Source organism: Xiphias gladius, chromosome 7 (assembly GCF_016859285.1).
Source record: "Xiphias gladius isolate SHS-SW01 ecotype Sanya breed wild chromosome 7, ASM1685928v1, whole genome shotgun sequence".
NCBI lineage: Eukaryota > Metazoa > Chordata > Actinopteri > Istiophoriformes > Xiphiidae > Xiphias > Xiphias gladius.
Window position 1 is genome coordinate 17724477 of NC_053406.1, and position 16517 is coordinate 17740993.

The window sequence follows — 16517 nt, forward strand, 5'->3', positions numbered from 1 at the left end:
GTACAGCTGTGATGTACTTGCTTTCCTTTAATCATGACTGCTTTATTCCTCCCAATTCCTCGTTAGATAAAGTGGGACACTGCTGTCACATGTCTGACAAGAATGACACACACTTATAAACATGCACACACAGATACACAACCCTCCAAGCAGCCATTCACATTTAGATTCTCTTCATCACTATTTTCCACCATACACCAACTAACATGCATCCTCTAAATGAAACTCACGGCTTGGAATACATTTGCACACACAGAGTTCAGTCGCAACACTTGCAGTTACACGCACACCTCAAGCCTCCTTGACATGGATTGATGAGGGTGGATGAGGACGAGGTGGAGGGGAGGTAGGACAGAATTCCCTTAAGTCAAGTGCTCTCTTGGCAACCAGCAAGACATCAGATTCAGAGCACAATCTCATAACTACTAAAGACAGAGCAATACGCCCACACAGGTCTTAGTTTCTGCAAAAGCATTTGAAACAACGTCGTAGTTTAAACTTGACATCCAAGGATTTACGATAAACTGAACTAAAGAAATAAAACAATATATTCACACAAACAGCAAAGCTAACATCAGGAAAACCAACATCAGCCTCAGTGTCTGTAAAAATGCCAAATAAATAATTAAATTACAGCGATGTGTGTTATGTCCTTTAGCTCTGAGAACTACCTGGTAAGAACAGTTTTCCTGGTGGACCATCCTTCACAGCATCCTAGAGCGGAGCTGGCTGAGCTGGGGGAACAGGAGCGGGCCCGGGATAAGATTCCCAGCCCTGCAGTGGTATTCCAGTTGAGAGGAGAGGAGAGGAGGGATCCCGCCCAGTCCTTGATCCAAACTAAAAATCAATTCTCCTGCTTGCCTCTCCAGTCAGCTCAATCTTCACCCTCTGCTTTCTATCTCTCTTTTCTGCTTGTTTTCTGGTCTGTCTGTTTGTCAAGAGAGGAGGGCAGGGTTTGATCGTTGCTTCCCCAAAGTCGAAAAGAGGGAGGGGAGTGATAGACTGGAGGAGGGGTGTGAGAACAAGAGAGAGAAGGGAGAGAGGGAGGGGGGGGAGGACCAGTGAAAAGCAGAGTACACTCCCGGTCTCCTGTCTCTGTCTGGTTCAGACTGAGAAGGGGGCGGAGCTGTTGGTCTGCGTGTATGCAGAGTTGGCCAGTGGGGAGAGGGGATGGTGGAAGAGGTAGGGAGGGAGGATGGGAGGGTGAGGGCAGTGTGAGTCAGGGTCGGGATGTCATTCTGCTGTTTCATATGGAGTCACGCCAGACTGAGAGCCAGAGAGAGAGGTATGGGAGAAGGGCAGAGGAATGACTTTCACACCATAATCTTTATCTCAGTTCCTATCTGTGCTGCATGAATAGTCATCAAAGATGCAGCAATACTGTAAAATTGCTGCATTTCAAACCTTAAACGTGTTTTTAGCACCGGCTTCAGCTACTCTCCTCGTTTTCTGTCTGTCTCTTTGTCGAATGATAATCCTGTAGTGGCAGATGGCCAGTCTATAATCCAAATACAGGCCAACCTGCTCAGTTAATCGCTCCCTTCTCCATCTCTTCATCTATTCACCCATCCTAACATCTACCCATTACTGTGATAAATCTCTTTGTTTTCTCCGTTTTCCATTCTTTTTGATTTCACTGAGATGTAAACATGTGTCCTACTGCATCTTGATATCTGTATGGAGGCTGGAATGAATGGTTATTTTTACAATTGGGCAATCCGTGGATTATTTTGAGAATAATCAGTTACAATTACAATTTAGTTTACAAAAGGTCAGAAAACAGTGAAAAAACCTTTCACATTTTCCCAAAGTCCCTTGTTTTTTCCAATGAACAGTCAAGAACCAAATAATAATAGATTTTGAACAATATAAGACATTAAAAGTACAAAGTAGTTCTTTTTAAGTGTACCTTGGCCTTTAGAAGGCATCATACCATCACATCTGAGAAGTTAGTAACCGAGAATGTTTGACATTTTTACTTAATGAAAGTCTTCAACAATCATTAAATGATCATAATTTCCTTAAGTTTCTATTATTCAACTACTCAATTAATTGAGTAATCATTTTACAAGTCAGTGCTTCATAGTTTTTTTTTGTTTTGGTTTTTATCTGGTGCTGTACATGCTGCTTTTGGACAGGTCTCTAGTTTGCTCCTCAGTCAACACTCCCATTAAAGCAGAGGAACAGCTTTGGACAAGGATGTGGAGAGTGTGACATCCAGATGCAATTAACTCATACATCTGTTTTAGCTTTCATTTTTGTATTTTTTGGCAAAGTAGCTGGCTACACACACCTCTTGTTATCTCATCCCGCCTCTCAGGCCAGATCTCTCTATCTGATATTGATCTCTTTTGGGTGACGCTACTTTTCCTGATAAACCCACTCTTGGGTTCAATGAGGTGGAAGTGGATCGATGAACTCCCTGCTCTCATCCCGCTGCTCAAGCCTCCACATCACTGGCTCTGGGTTGGCCTTCTGCGTGGTGCCAATCTGGGGCAGACTGGAACAATGACCATCCTGACACACGACCTTGGTTACAAATATCTGTGCATGACATAGACTTGTGAAGAACTTGTTGTTCTTTCAGTGAAAACCTTCCAACTGGAACTCTAAAACTTAAAACAGTAACTAGTGGAAAAACAGTAAAGCCAAGCAAGAAATAGCAGATTAAAAAGTGGCTGGTGAAGAGAGTCAAACATACAGGAAGTGAAGGGATCTTGAATTTTCTGTTGGTGCTGCGTTTCTGTTGGATATGTTAAGTGCTTGATAAGTTACGTGTTTGCTAATACATTAGCCACTGGAAAGTGATAAATTAACTCAGTAAATTAAGGTTTGTTGCTATGAATTTGCTGCGGTGAGTACTTTCTGCCCTCTTGTAAAGTGTAGCGGACTTTGTTGGACTACACAGCCCAGCTGCAAGCTGATCCCCAAGAACTTAACATGGAGACACCTAAACCTGACGCCAAGCATACGCTCAAATTGAGTTCCTCTTAAGGATGTTTGTATGATTCAGATGAAGTGGTTGTCTGATTGTCCAGCAGAATCTGAAAAGCCCTCCCCCCACACCTGTCTTGTAACTTTCCAAAACCAAGCTGACCACTTCACGCAGACATTGGCCAGGTGGTGTTAGAGTCAGCAGATTTGTGAAACTTCTCTCTCAAGCTCCCTTTTGTCATTCCTATCACAACTCATATGCTTTCTTTACTTTTCGTGTCAACACACAAGTGCAACGCCTTTATTGCCTTTGAGGAGAGAGTATCCAAAAGTGTGTGACGCTAGTATCATTTATCGACTGAATGCAGTCAGACGCCATTTCACACAAAGTAGTTCTTTTTAAGCGCAGCTTGGCCTTTAGTAGGCCTTTAGGCTTCATGAGTGAAGAACATTAAAATGAAAGCCAGTACCCAGTGTTATTGAGCCAAAGATCCGACGTATTAGCTCCAATATTAAGATCTTTACAGCTTCAGGCTTACTAAAGACTGATGCTTCTCCCTGTTGAATACAAATGCACAGTACTGATTTCACTTTCTGATGCACATTTGCATGCAGACACAGGAGCAAAACAACTTTGATGTCCCACATCTGTGAGCCACGCTTAGATACAAGAAGCCACAGCAACCCCCTCTCTCCCCTCTATCACCATGGCAGCACAGTCTGAAGACACCCCCCCCCCCTGCTGACCTTCACACGGTTGTCAAGGTTACAATCTGAGTCACAGTACAGGTGGACACCGAGACAGGGACAGCACCTCTTTATCCACACTAGAAAAGGAAACAGTATCTGACACTACCCAGGTTGTACAGCGTGTAGCCCCTGATTCCCAAATTAAATGTGTATTAGCCCCCTTTAACAGCAAAAAATAAGCTCCAAAAACGGACACAGCAAACAAACTCCAGCACCTGTATAAGTGGGCTAAATCAGCACGAAGAATGACTGAGAACAAAGATTATTAACTGTCCACAGACAAACAGGCAGGCTCACTGCGGTTTAGCCTCCCGCACACTGGCTACAACACGAAAAGGTTCCTCTGGGCCTGTTGGTGTAAATTTTAGGAACTAAAAGACAAGTGGATTTCTTCAAAAATATAGCTGAATGCTGATTCGAATACCAAATTTCAGCGGCAGTAAGTAATTCATGCATGCATGGAGTAGGAGAAAGTGCTGTTATTGTGCCCCCCTTGATGGGAGTGTGTGTTATAGTGTACACTGAGCACAGGAGCAGCTCCCCTCAGCCTTGTTTTCCTCGTCTCATCCCGCACATCAAAACAACACTCATGTGGAGCTCTGTGTATTTAGCTATGCTATGTGGGCATATTTATAGATGCAAACTGAAAAATGATGAATACCTAATCATAAGTCACTGATAACAGAGTCAATAAAATCGTGGAGCACTCTACTGTAACTGGTGGGATACAGAGAGAGCTGGAAATGATGCTGTAAGTGGTAAATAATGCCCTTTAACACTCTGTACAGCTCATGGAAAATACATGAATCCCAGTCATGCTGTGACGCCTCCTCCCTTTCTCTGACAAACAGCTTGCCCTCTCTCTTTCTAGCCTGTGTGCCATCTACCCCTCCTTCCTCCCTCTCTGGCCTTTCAGTGTAACCACATTTGCTTTCTTTTCACCACTTTTCTTCATCTTCCCCCTCATTCCATCTCTTTCTCTTTTTTCTGCCTCCCTCTCTGTCTCAGCAGTAAGAGGGGGAGCACAGATGCTTTTAGTGAGCTGACATTTTGTGCCAGTGTAAAAACGCTGCATAGCAAAGCAGGTTGGCTCAGTGTGAGGGCCAGATTCTGGCGGTAATGAGCTCGCTCTGACAGCGAGGAACTGATGTGGAAGGCCAGGGAGTGCATGTGTGTGTGTGTATGTGTGTGTGCTCGTTCTTATGATCAGCCACCAGAGGTTGCTCTAATGAGGACATAATGTCTACAGTTGGTGGTGGAAAGACTGAGCCCGCTGTGACCACCAGCCTGTATTAATATTTGTTTCACATTTTTAAATGCATCACAACAAATTTCTACACCAACTGAGTAAATGACCAACTGAGCACCAGTTACACTTTTGCAAAGGCACAGTCCATTATGAAACAGGAGTTGTGAGTCACAGTGAATAATAGGCACCTGAGACTGACTATATTTTTTTAATACGCTTCTTGTTGTCTTGACTACAGATAAAAAAATGGGGAAAGTAAAAATGAAATAATGAAAATTTGGAAAATAATTTACTTTAGAGCTGAAAAATTAGTTGACTAATCTACAGCTTAAATGATTAGTCCATTAGTAAGTTAGTTACAGGAAATCGATAATTTTTCTCTTCTTAATATCATTGTAAACTGAATATCTTTGGGCTTTGAACTGTTGATTGGACAAAAAAAAATATTGTGATTGTGACAAAAATGTAATTTTTTATGTTTTCTGACATTCTATAGAACAAAAATGATTGATTAATCAAGAAAATGATTGGTAAATTGATCAATAATGAAAATTAACTGTTGCAGCCCTATATTAATAATTTACAAGCAAAAATATCAAACATTGCCTAGTTCCAGCCTCTCAAATTTGATGATTCGACTGCCGTTGTTTGTCTTATGTGATAGTAAACAATTTTGTATTTTGGGATTTGGACTGTTGGTTGGACAGAGCAAACAATATGAAGATGTCAACTCAGGGTTAAGGAAATTGAAACTGGTATTTTTATCTATTTTCTGACATTTTACAGACTAAGTGATTAACTGATCAAGCAGATAATCATTAGTTGCAGCCCGAGTTTAGTCTTATGGAATGGTTGTTCTTGTGTTGTGGGTTTGCAAAGAGATAAACTTGTTCTCTGCTCTGTTCTCTACAGCAACAGATGAAGCTCTCTGCATGACCTGGCACGAAGTCTCTCTCTTGGTCTGTCTATCAAACACACAAATGCACGCACACACACACACACACACACACACACACACACACACACACACACACACACACACACACACACACACACACACACACACACACACACACACACACACACACATAAACAGACTAACAGCTTAGATAACACAGGGTCTGAAACATGGAGATAAAAATACCGTTGGTTTGTTGGGATCTCTGTGGGTGTGTAGATGTGATTTAAACATGCCTTTTATTTTTTGCCCTGCCTAAACAAACCAAGTTCACAACCCACTTCTCTACCTTTCACATACACACGCACCCAAACACACGTTCTATAATTAGGCAAAAAGAAGAACAGTGTTTCATGTTTCAGCTCCACTCAAATGAACACACATGTCCAGGCAAGCGCACACATACTGAGCAAAAACACAGGCCACCGTCTCTACGTCTGACTCAACCCTTTATTTCTCCGACAGGAGAGATGATGTATAGCAATTTAAAATCCTTCACAGCTTGGAAATCATAAACCCTCTCTCTCATTTTCACTTTCCAGCTCTCTCTCTCTCTTTTTGTTGCCGTCTTGCAATAAACCTTGATTTTTTGGTTTTTTTTATATCCTTCGCCCCCCTACTTATAAAGCCGGCCTGTGCGCGAGTGTGTGTTTGTGTGTACGTATTTGGCTCTGCTCTGTAGTGACTGTGCAGTATGAGGACTGACATGAAGCTATAACATTAGAGGCTGTCTCCTCGCTGCTACATAAATCCCCATTTCCTCCACAGCACGCTCTGCCACTCACAGCCTGCGCCCCTCTTTGATAGTTTTCATAGGGTGGAGAGGGGGAGCCAGGCGGGGAGTTGGGGGGGGGGGTGGTGGTCTCCTGCTGTATTTTGGCTTTGTGAGAACATTAGGCTATAATGCTTCCTGACAGCTTGAGGAAGAGGACAATTATCAGGGAACAGGAATGGGAATGGTAGTGAAAGACAAGGGGTGTCTGGAAGAGAGGGAATAAGGAGAGAAGAAAAGAAAAAGAGAATAAGAAGGTGGAGATTTGCAACAGTGTAGTAAAATGAGTTTGAGACTTGGTATGAGCCTATGCTGACGTATGTGCCAGATAGGATATAACACATTCTGAAGAGGGGTTTGTGCATTTTATCAATCTTTCTCAACCTTGGTGAATCATGGTTGGGTGAATCAGAGGAAGGGTGTGTTTGTGTGAGTTTTCCACGTATCAATGAGGAGGATCAACCAGACGAGAAGTGGAGGAATGTGTAACTGCAGGCAATGCGTTTTACACCTAAAACATTATCATTTTATCTCCAGTCACAACAGTGCCTCAATCTGGTTTACACCGGGTTGCCTAGGTGACATCACTCTGGATCATCAAATACACTGGTGTGGGTGAAATCCTCAGTAACCCTCTACCTTAAGCTTCCCGATGGGAAGCTTGTCTGTCTTTGTCCGTTCATCTACACCTATAGTCTCATTATTACTCATCAGTTCATACAGGTTTGTGTATTTTTGTATTTGTTCAGCAGTTTGGACGAGGAGAGGTTATCGGGCAGCTGATTAGGCTGTACTTTGACACCAGATAAAGTAGTCTAGACAATACCACTCCCGTTGAGGCTGTCTTGAACTTATTAACCCGTAGTATTTCTTGGATATTTTGACAATACCCACTAGCCAACAGGTCGATGTAAATAGCAAAGTGTGTGTGTGCAGGTACATACCACCGTCTCCAGATAAAACACGATACAGCAGATCATCTGAGTTGTTAAGATGACTTCACTTTTCAACTGAATGTAAAGGCCAGGGGGTCGATGCTTGGCTCCTCGGTGATAAAAACACTTCGGCAACACTACTGTACTGTATATGTTTGGATCCTGACACAGCAAGCCGACAGTCATCTGCCTGGCGCATTTGGCCCACTGAGCATTTTGAATTGCCAACGGTGAGAGAGCTTGATGACTGGCTATTCAGTCTTGAGAATCAGTGATTTTACCCATTTATGGTAGCTTGTTCTAATGTTTTGCCTCTCATGACGGTCCAAAGCAAAGCTCTACAGTGTCAACTGTACTGTGTTATCAGACTTATTCTCAATTTGCATTCCAAGTATATGTAACAAGATCCTTTAAACAGATTTACTGGTTTGCTTTGTTTGTGTGGTTTTTTTTTTTTTGTTTTGGTTTTTTTTGAGCTGACAGCTTCCCCATGCAGGTGCATGTGAGGAATGTATATGGATGCAATAGCCAGTCACTAGTCAGTTGTAGTCTTTGTGCTGTGTGCAAGTGCAAGTGTTAACAGAAAACCTGAGGTGACATGAGCTTTATCCAAAGCTTTTGATCAGATGGCCTTTGTCGTCACTAGTTCTTTGAACTCCGCTTAGTGTGTGTCACACAAACTTTCTCTGCACCTCGAGGTCAAGGGAACAAACAGGTGTACAGCACAAAGCTTTTGAAAACAGGAACCAAGTGCACAGCACATTTGATAAAATTCTTTCTTTGGCAGACAGGAAGAAAACAGAGCGCTACCAAGCATCAACCCACATATGGTCAGAGTCCTGCCAGCGTGAACCTGCTCTTTGTTAAAGGGTCACACAGAACATAGCTCCGAGGAAACTGAGATGCGTAGACAGATGTACAGCTGGCATTACTTTATGTTCCATTTCTCAACATATTTCATTTTTCTGTTATGTACAAATCCCAAAGACAACATGTTACAGCAGAGGAATGCAGTGTCCTGTAATCCTATAATTACATTTTGAGCCTTTTGCCAAACAACTGAACCGTTGCTGTTTGACTACAGCCACATAAAATGTACATGTAATGTTGAAAAGGGTCTGAGAAAACTGTACAGAAAGCACAAATTTCATATTGATGAAATAAGATCATATTCTGCTTTACCTGAGTTAAGTGCCCAACTTGCTGTGAGGAATCCAAGGTTAAGCTGAGATGAAAAATACTCCAGTGATAAAAAGAAAATGAAAAAAACATCCACCAACACTGGCAGACTGTCAGGATACCATGAGAAGAAAAAGATATCCTTTGATTTAGTGAGGCGAGTGTGCGCATGTGTGTGTGGACTAATAGGAGGCAGAAATCTGCTTGACTCCGAGGCAAGAGGCAGTGCAGTCAGTTTGCGTAAGGAGAGTGTGTGTGTATGAGCTTTGGTGTGCGGAGGGCCGGGCATGTTTCAGCCGGTATCGGAACATACATGCACACATTCACACACACAGGGAGCTGTGGTTAAGCCTAAGGGGCTGAACCAGACACCAGAGCCTCAGCAGGCGCTCTCCACACCTGGTTAAAGCCCTGCCCCCCCCCATCTGCCCCTCCCACTTCCTAAACAATATTCGTATACTTCGACTACCTTCTCCTCCAACTTCCCGCCCTTTTTGGCTCGCCACCCTCTTCATTCAAAACATACTCTGACCCCGCATTCCTCCTCTCACTACCCTCCTCCTCCACAGGTTCTTTTTCATCCCAGCTATCCATCTTTTCAGGCCTGCCTGCTTTGTTTTCCCCGTGCAGGACCTAACTCTAATGTGACTACTTGACATTCATTGTTTGTGCATATTTATATCCACTATAACCACACTCAAACCCTACAATTTCTTCCTTCTCCTACCAGCGCTCTCTCTCCCTCTACGTGGCACAGTCTGAGTACTGGGTGAAGGTAGCAGTTAGGTTGTTAGTGGAGGGTGGCGAGCACAGTTCAACTACTGAACTTGTACATAATTACAGAGCACAGAGGGGAGAGAGAGAAACAGAGAAACCACTCTCTGTCTTCGCTCTTTTCTATAACCTCTCTGTCTCTCTCGGCTTCTTTCTCATCCTTTTATTTTCCACAGCCCTTGAGTGCTTTTCTGGGGCAGAGCGCTCCACACTTGTACGTTTTGGTTTGGCCCTTGGCCTTTTCATTGTTTATATGGTGTGCTTGAGCAGCACCTTCCTATTAAGTAGATGTTTATCGACGTGTTACTTCCTCGGACTGCTGGAAGCAGACAAAGGTAAACTGTCACATCATCCCAACAGCACAGATATAATAGTTTTAGAAGTTCTCAAACTTTTTAAAAAGCAGATGGACTTTTGGCAATTTGTAGTATCACATGTAATAAATGTTTTGTGGTAACTTTGTCATATGCCATTTCTTATTACATTTTCACCCATCTAGAAGACAATTCTACCAATTACGTATTGCATTTACATAAATTGGGGGACACGAAAGAAACAAATTTAAAAAAAAAGTGAATAAAAAAATTGATGCGGCAGAAGCTGCTCCCATGTGTGAGTCAAAGCTCCAAAAGCACGGATCCTGCACTTCCCTGAATGAACCTTGATATACATTTTGTTAGGCCTTTCAAAACTCCATGTATCCCATTTTTAACATAGGCTTTTAATTAAAAAATTTAAACCATCAGGGTATATTTTCTCAGACTTGACAAAGCTCCTCCAGAGCTAGAGAAGCCATACAACTGTTTTCACAGTCAGTTGATCCAGATGCGTGAAAGTGGTGGGGTTCACCTTTTAAACAGTGACAATAGTTGAGAGGACAGTCTTGCGGTGACTAAAATACAAGATGGTAAGATGTAGAGATGATCCCTGTGTGGAGTGACATGCACGGAAGCTTAGAGGTACAAAGAGAACACGTTAAGTGTTGGCGGGGTGTTTATTGGCAGTACGCTTAATCTTTGTTCTGTACCATGTGAATATGTGCATTATGGATTTCACACATGTCACAAGGCATTAGTGAGTCAGAGTGTGAACCTGTAACTGAACAGTACGACTGTGTCTGCTGAAAAAGCTCAGCGCTTGATACGAAACTATGCACTCACATGTGCTGTAAATGCTCTGGCATGATTTGGAGAAGTTCAGTAAAGGTAGAAGTAGTAATACTGTGCATATCTGTGCTTGTGTGTGTGTGTGTGTGTGTGTGTGTGTGTGTGTGTGTGTGTGTGTGTGTGTGTGTGTGTGTGTGTGTGTGAGAGAGAGAGAGAGAGAGAGAGAGAAAGAGAGAGGCTTCTTCCCTGCACTTCCAAAGTAGGAGTGATGCTGCAGGTCTCAACACAGGTCCTGTCTTTATAACCACAGTTTGGCCTTTGGGTGTTTTTAAATTGTGTGAGTAAGTCTGGGTGTGTGCAATCTGAGGTTGAGAAAGAAGCAGCTCGTAGGCATAGATTTAATACTTTTCCAGTATGCACCTGAGAAAACACACAGGTACAATTTTGAGTAGGGACATCTGTACATGTAGACTGACCCCGTCTCTGCCTTTGTCACTTCAAGACTGGCTCGGAAAAATAATATTATTGTTTACCTTTCATGAGTGCGCAGCTAAATGTAGGGTCAGGGGTAGCGTTACCCCTGGTGTACTTGAGGTCCCTGTGGGCCCCTCTCTGCCACGTGCCTCCAGAGTTCATTAGAAACAAATTACAAACAGGTCAGCATGCCCCTCATCCTCATGAATCCTCCTGACCCCACACCCGCAGCCTGCAGACAGACGCCGAGATTACAGCAGCCTGAAACCACACCCTAACTAAACACACCTGCAATAACACGACTACCTCATTAATACAGAACTGAGCTGGGAATAAAACAATATACAGCATATATGAAGCTTTTCATGGCACAGGATACTCTGCAATCTGGAAAGCTTTCTGTAAATCTACAAGTGGGCCCGCAGCCCAAAAATCATTACCACTATGACGTGTGTTTCAAACAATTTAAGGCTATAAATGTAGGCAAAATAACTTTTCAATGACCTGTAAACTTTTCTGTACTGTAATTTAACCCTGTCCTCTACCAGACAATGCAAAGGGAACTGTTGCTGTTGCCATGGAGATGTGAACAGGACAACCACTATGCAGAAGGACTATCTGTGGATCCTCTCTGATGCACTGAGTGTGTCTGGTGAACCATGCATTTTACTGATCCAAGCTTTTTTTTTTACATTTCATATATACAGGAAAAAGTCTGTCGCTCTGGCAGACTAGCCAAATCAGTCTCCAGGCACTTAGCGACCGCTACAGATTAATAACTTTGAGCTTCTCTGTGTGCCATCTTTCTGAGAGCACAGATGCTTTTGAAGCTCTACTGAAGCATGAATATCTTTGTCCCAAAGGACCCCGGCAACATCCCAGACAGACAGACCCCTCTATACATGAACCCACGCACCGTCTCGCTGGTGGGTCCCGCCTGAGTGGATGTCTAAATATTTAACAACATTTTAAAAGCACCAGCCCCTCGTTCCTCCGGGGCGTCTGCTAAGTCCTGAACATTTGATAATTAGGAAATCCAGATGCCCCCTGACGTAGAAAGAGACCGGGAATGTCTTGTGGGAATGTCTCAGATCATAAAATGTCACTTTTATGCTTGTTAGCAAGTTAGCAGAGGGTCAATACTGCCATTGTCCTCTTTTACAATACAGAGGACAATGGTCAGAGATAGCACTAAACAAACCAAAAGGTCAAATTACATATCAGAAGTTCAGTAATCGATTGTACTGTTATGATCCATATGGTGGGCATTCATCTACAGACGTAGCAACAGCAACTAAATCATTTTAAGAGTGGGACTATTCAAGATATGAGCTTGTGTCTCCTGTCTTTTCTAGTGTATCTCTTCTGCTCTCTGCTCAGGTGGGATTACAAGGCTAATTCCAATTTCTTATCTATGCAGGGACCATCAAACTCCCATTTTATTTTTGAGGGTTGGTTTTTGCTTGTAATAGGAGAGACAGCCGGAAGCTGTGGCACTATCACCATCAAGACTGGTCTATCTCTATCTACCACACCAGGCTTAGTCTACCTTAACATACACACATGTAAGACACCAGCAGAGACAAAGAAATTGTCTAGGCCGATGAGCATGTGTGTGAATTTGTTTGCTTGTGTGTGTGCATGCAGACGATAGAGGCTGCATGGGGAGACAGAGGCTCTTTCATGAGATTTTCCTCCACCCAGGTCAATCATATCACATCCCACTGCCTGGGGAGAGAGAGACGGAGAGCAGACTGTCTCCCAGACTAAAGCAAACCAGGAAAAGACCTTCCCGTTTAAGATGGACAGCAGGTAATGAAAAGTGACACAACCACATGAGCCACGTGGCACTGGACTGCCTGGTCCTAAAGATACCATCTTGCTGTTCTTTCCTCCCTCTTTCCTTCCTCTCATCCCCCACTTCTCCCGCTGCATTCCTGACATGCCTCAGGGAGACAGAGGGGGCCTCCAGGACAGACAAACAAAGACAGACAACACACACAACATGCTCACAATGGCACTGGCTGCAGCCATTGTCTGTGTGCACTGAGAAAAAGGTCTTGGTGCTCGCATACCGAAAGAGAACACCAATCCCCCTCTCTCAAACACGCATTTGCCCTGGCTTAGTTTCACTCAGTAACATAAGAACTAAGTGTCTGCTCCGAAACTGTGGCTGCTATAAACAATGTTTTCCTGCTGCTCCCTAAACATTTTTTAAAGCTACACCCTTCTGGATCCACAGACTACCGATAAACCCTAAGACTTTGGCTCTGACTGTGATTTAAACTGAGTTATGTCATGAGATTGCAAGTGAATCATAACAGCCGGTAGTACCGGGACTGATGGTGTGGCATCAAAGGCCTGCAGTAGCTCTCTGCAGAAAGTCAATGCAACACTGACCTCTTCCGGTTGAAACACCACATGGCAAGAACATATAGATTTTTTAGAAATTAGGTTACACAATCGTACAGTTAAGTCTCTAAGGTCAGCAACAAATCTTTGCTGTATAAGTTCTGTCCAGTCATCAAATGATAACAATTATGTGCTGAGATGACTCGTACTCATAACAATGACGTGACATTTCTGTATTTCAGAGACTTACAAAGTCTAGTCTTCAATTTGCTTCAACTGTTGGACTTTAAGAGCTTCACTGAATCAGTATACTTCCTGCTGATGTCTGTTTGAATCTGGAGTAAGATGTAGTGAGTCCCTGTTTCCTTGCTGCCCCCTCCAGCCTCCACTTCCCTCCAGCTGTGGAGGCCAGACTTCCATGACAGTAAGGTTAATAGTTGGGCCACATAACTTAGCGCTACATTAGCCAACTAATCCCTGTTTCTTACTGCAGCTAACCTAACCTCATGTTTCCAGGGTCCATCTGACATGGATAACTGCTGGATTACAGCAGCACACCAGTTCACCAGTTCAAACTAAAAATACATATATGTGAGAGATAACCTTCGAAACACATAAGCAGAGAAGCTCAACATCTTAAAATACCCACAGGAACACGCAGAAACAACATGTAAAATCCTTGCCCACTCACTGAGGTGTAGTTGGTCTTGCCCATGTTGTGGTTCTGGTTGTGGTTGAGGTTCTGATTCTCCTGCTCTCTGCACTGCAGCCCAGCCAGGTGCCTCTCCAGGGCTGCCCAGTCCATGGTGGGCAGAGGCTCTTCCTCTACACCCTCCTCCTCTCTGTATCCTCCCATCCGCAACCCAGTCCCTCCACTGCCTCCTCCTCCGCCTCCTCCACCACCACCCCCGCCACTGCTGCGGCTCCCCCTGCCTTGACTGGAGCTGCGGTGGCTGGGCTTGGGAGTCCCTGTGCCCCCCTGTGGTGTACTGGGGGACTGGAGCTGGTTGCTCCTGGGCAAAATCAGATTGCCATTCTGTTTCAGTTCCTCTGGCACGGCTGCGACTGAGGTGGCAGTGTGTCCACTGGGGACCGGGAGGGGCGGGACGGTCTTCACATCCTGGAATTCTTCGGCGAGGCTGCGACTGTTCACTGTCTTCCTGTAGCCTTTGCCAAGGCCGTCAACCCCCACAATGCCTCCACCGCCTTCCTCCTGACCAGAAGACTGGGGAGAGGCATAGTCCTCTCCATACTCACTCTCCCACTCCTCTATTACCTTCTTCTTATACTCTTGGTAGTCCTCGTCCTCCTCATAGTCCTCTAAGGTGACCAGGTCCAGAGAGGGGGAGGATTTGTAGTCCTCCAAAGTGGCCAGGTCAAGAGAAGGGGAGCAAGGTGTAACCTTGTTGGAGTTGGACTCTGAGCTGGAGCGACTGGATACATCGCTCCCCAGGTCCATGCCATCCTCCCGGTAATCCTGCAACAACAAAGGAACAGAGAGAAAGAATGAGACTGAGGACTGGAGACAGGAACATGTGAAGAGAAAGGTGGTACACTGAACACTGAGTTTGAAAGAGATATAATGTAAGTTGGACAGAGTCAATGATTAGGGAGGCAGGGAGGAAGGAAAAGTGGAAAAGTAAAAGAGAATTTAGGGAAGTGTGTAGATTTAGATTAGTCAATCCAGTGCTGTGGTTTCAGACTGGCAACCACAAAGCACTTCCTGTCCCACAGGAACTTCCTTTCTGGACAGAATTTTGTAGTCACTGTCTCTTTTTGACCTGTTTTCTAGTCTTCTCTGCCAACAGCTGCACTGCTCCAAAGCCTCCCAGTCTTTTTAGACTATGCTAACCATTAATCTCATTCCTTCCTGCATTCCCCTTCATTGGTCAATGTGTATCTGTGTGTATGGGCTTTTGCAACACTTGACACACACAGGGAAGGTGGAGTCTGTGTGGCTGGACGTGTCAGAATACTATCCCACCCCCCCACTGCTACATCCGCACAGCTCAACAGGGACAAAGCTGGGTGTGAGGAGGGCTGAGAGCGAGTGACACTGACATGTCAATACACAAAACACCAAACTGTGACACAGACAGATGAGTCCACAGTTTTTGTCTAACCTTGACTGTGTTGCTCCCGTGGAGCCCCAATCGCCGCCTGACTGGTTAGTTTGCAGCTAATGAAAATGTCCGTGTTGTTTACAGCCCTCCACACATCTTCACCTGGCCTGAGCCTCCGCCTGCAGAGTTACCAGTCTTTTCGCCACACCGCTTTTGAAAGTTATTGGAAAGCAAGGGGGCAGCAAAATTCCTCTCGGGGCAAAGAGAAATTAACGACAACTTTCTACGTGATCCACATTATGAGTTGCTCTGGAAAATAAATTAATTATGAAGATAACTGATTGCTGGTTTAGACCATGACGACTTACGGTAGTTTTGCCCCTTACAGAAGATTCAAAAGGGAGAAACTGCAGGTTATACAGTATTAGTCCTAATGAGAATAACCCTTTTTTGAGTTATGGCTACTAGACCACACCTGTGCAGACACTGGCTGTTGACGTCAAAGGACAGTAGAGAAAATACCAATGTTGGGCAAAGCAATGTGACTCAGCACTTTGGAGACTAGATACACAAATTGCTGATGCAGTGTTGAGACATGGGCAACTCCGTGCTGAGACACTCGCATTTCTCCGTGAAATGCTAACAGGTCAAAGAGACCAGAGGTGAAGCAGCTGCAGGGATGAGGTTTGACCCGGCCACACAAACGGGGCCACGAGAGCCACATTTGGCCTTGACGTGATGGCAAGTTGTCATTGGATAGTTAAAACAATGTTATCAAAAACGCCCAGGAAAAATATTGCATTGTCACTCGGGTGTTTGGACCTTCATTGTGTCCAGAGGGAGAGTTACATTTCAGGATTATTTGACCCACTCGAGAACTAGACCACCGCCAGAATGTATGATTACGGTTTTGCTTGTTACCCCTCACCCTAAACAGCAATAAGGAGCAAAAATCGTAAAAATCACTTGGA

General features: G+C 44.1%; 1 protein-coding gene across 5 annotated transcripts in view; it reads right to left on the bottom strand.

The window, feature by feature from the left end:
• Window positions 1-16517, bottom strand: part of schip1 (schwannomin interacting protein 1) — a 198348-nt gene that overhangs the window by 24318 nt on the left and 157513 nt on the right. For 4 of the 5 annotated variants that reach the window (XM_040130291.1, XM_040130290.1, XM_040130293.1 and 1 more), the window contains one exon: window positions 14175-14960. In XM_040130291.1, the coding sequence (XP_039986225.1) occupies window positions 14175-14960 (786 nt within the window). Of the gene's footprint in view, window positions 1-671; window positions 996-14174; window positions 14961-16517 lie in introns of those variants that run through there. The other variant, XM_040130295.1, reaches the window with a different exon arrangement.